The following is a 1,894-nucleotide window of genomic DNA, read 5'->3' as shown; positions in this document are numbered from 1 at the left end:
CTTTCTTTCTTTCTTTCTTTCTTTCTTCCTTCCTTCCTTCCTTCCTTCCTTCCTTCCTTCCTTCCTTCCTTCCTCTCTTCCTCTCTCTCTCTCTCTCTCTCTCTCTTTCTTTCTTTCTTTCTTTCTTTCTTTCTTTCTTTCTTTCTTTCTTTCTTTCTTTCTTTCTAACAAAGCAACCCCAACTTTGTCCTGAATCAATCATAAAGTTGTCTGTGTAGGGACCCTGTCCACCTCAACACTGTCTCCATGATCTATCTGAGGGGTTTTCAGAACTCTCCCGGTGATTTTCTATACCTTAGGACAAGGAACAGGTGTGCTGGAGGTCCAGGGGCTGGAAGGTCAGCTCTGTCTGACTGCTGTCAAGAGGAAGAGGTGGTTGGCTGGTCCCAGAAGGTCCCACCAGGTTTGTAGTGTCTTCATGGCACTTCTGCTGGCTACCTCACAAGGTGGCAGACACTGCCATGAAAGGTGTAAAACCCAAGGCTCGTTTTCCAAGGCAGCGGTAGCTGGTGACCTCAGAATATGCAACCTGGACTCTACTTGCTCACAGGGGCATCTCAGACACTTTACTTCTGTGGAGCAGGCCTTGTGTAAGGCAGGGGGACTCTGCGCACCTCTGCCCTAAACATGCTGTACCCGGAACTCCACTGTCACCTTGAGACACTTTCCCTTAAAGGACTGGTCCTTGGAGGAAGGAGGGGAAATGTGGACACATCTCCTCAAAGGCTTGGTTAAATCCAGATTTGTGGCTCTTCCTAGATCTATGGAAAATGGTACAATCTGGCGGTGGGATCCACCTGCCCGTGGCTGAGGCGCATTAAGGACAAGATGAGCGTGGGCACGCTGGTGCTGCAGGAGGGGGCGACAGAAGCAGAGATCAGCATGACCAGTACTCGATGGCGGTGAGTGGTGCACAGGAGTGACCAGGCTCCCTGGTACCCCCATCTTGTCCTGGGACCCTCAGCTAGTACCTTGCTTCTGAGCCTCAGGTTCACGGCTGTCCTCCTCAGCAGATGTCTCATGAGCCTCTCAAGGACTGTGTCTCCAACACTAGGCTTCCTGTGCAACTTGCCCCATCTTGTGTATTCCTCCCTTGGCTGAGGAAAGGAACAACTACCCCAGGGACCTAGCTGGAGAGCCTCAGGCCAGTGGGTCTAGGGTGAAGTCTAGACTCTGTCCATTCCTCCCTGATGCTGTGCAGTCTATCATGAAGTTCTCCCCCTCTCCCACCTGTCCTCTCTTCACTGCTGCCACTGTGATCCAAGCCTCCATCCCTCCATCTGTCCTCCCTCCATCCCTCCCTGTCTCCTGCAACCCATCTACTTTCCTTCCCACCTTCAACCTCAGTCTTCCCCTTTGATCCAGTCTTCACCTAGCAACCAGAAAGACTTTTTTCAAGATTTAATTATTTATTATATATAAGTATGTGAGTCTTGGACATACTGTTTCCATGCCATTTCTTCTACATACTGCTCAATACACTGTGTGTGTCTGGCCCTGGATGGACTTCCTGTCTCAAATCACTACAAGCCCCATGCAAGCACAGGCCTTTGAGGCTTTCCTCTGTGTCCCCAGCATATGGCACAAGTGTTGTTCACAGGACAAGGAGTGGTTGTGTATGAGTAAGAGAATTCTACAGCGCTTCCCTGACCCATAGGAAGTGCTGAGAGATCCCTATGACAACCACGAGGGGCAGTGATGTGTGATACCCATGTCCTGGATGGGGACATTAGACAGTGAATGAAAGCTGAGCACCAAAGTTTGGAGCTGAGACGAAAAGATGGACCATCTAGAAACTGCCATATCCGGGGATCCATCCCATAATCAGCTTCCAAACGCTGACACCATTGCATACACTAGCAAGATTTTGCTAAAAGGACCCAGATATGGCTGT

At 50.1% G+C, this 1,894-nt stretch overlaps 1 protein-coding gene across 1 annotated transcript in view; it reads left to right on the top strand.

The window, feature by feature from the left end:
- Positions 1-1,894, top strand: part of Ambp (alpha-1-microglobulin/bikunin precursor) — an 11,600-nt gene that overhangs the window by 886 nt on the left and 8,820 nt on the right. The window contains exon 2 of the mRNA XM_021160096.2: positions 760-902. Within this exon, the coding sequence (XP_021015755.1) occupies positions 760-902 (143 nt within the window). The remainder of the gene's footprint in view (positions 1-759; positions 903-1,894) is intronic.

This window comes from Mus caroli, chromosome 4 (assembly GCF_900094665.2).
Source record: "Mus caroli chromosome 4, CAROLI_EIJ_v1.1, whole genome shotgun sequence".
Classification (NCBI taxonomy): Eukaryota; Metazoa; Chordata; class Mammalia; order Rodentia; family Muridae; genus Mus; species Mus caroli.
The sequence above is the reverse complement of the archived record's forward strand: the minus strand, read 5'-3'. Positions and strand labels throughout refer to the sequence as shown.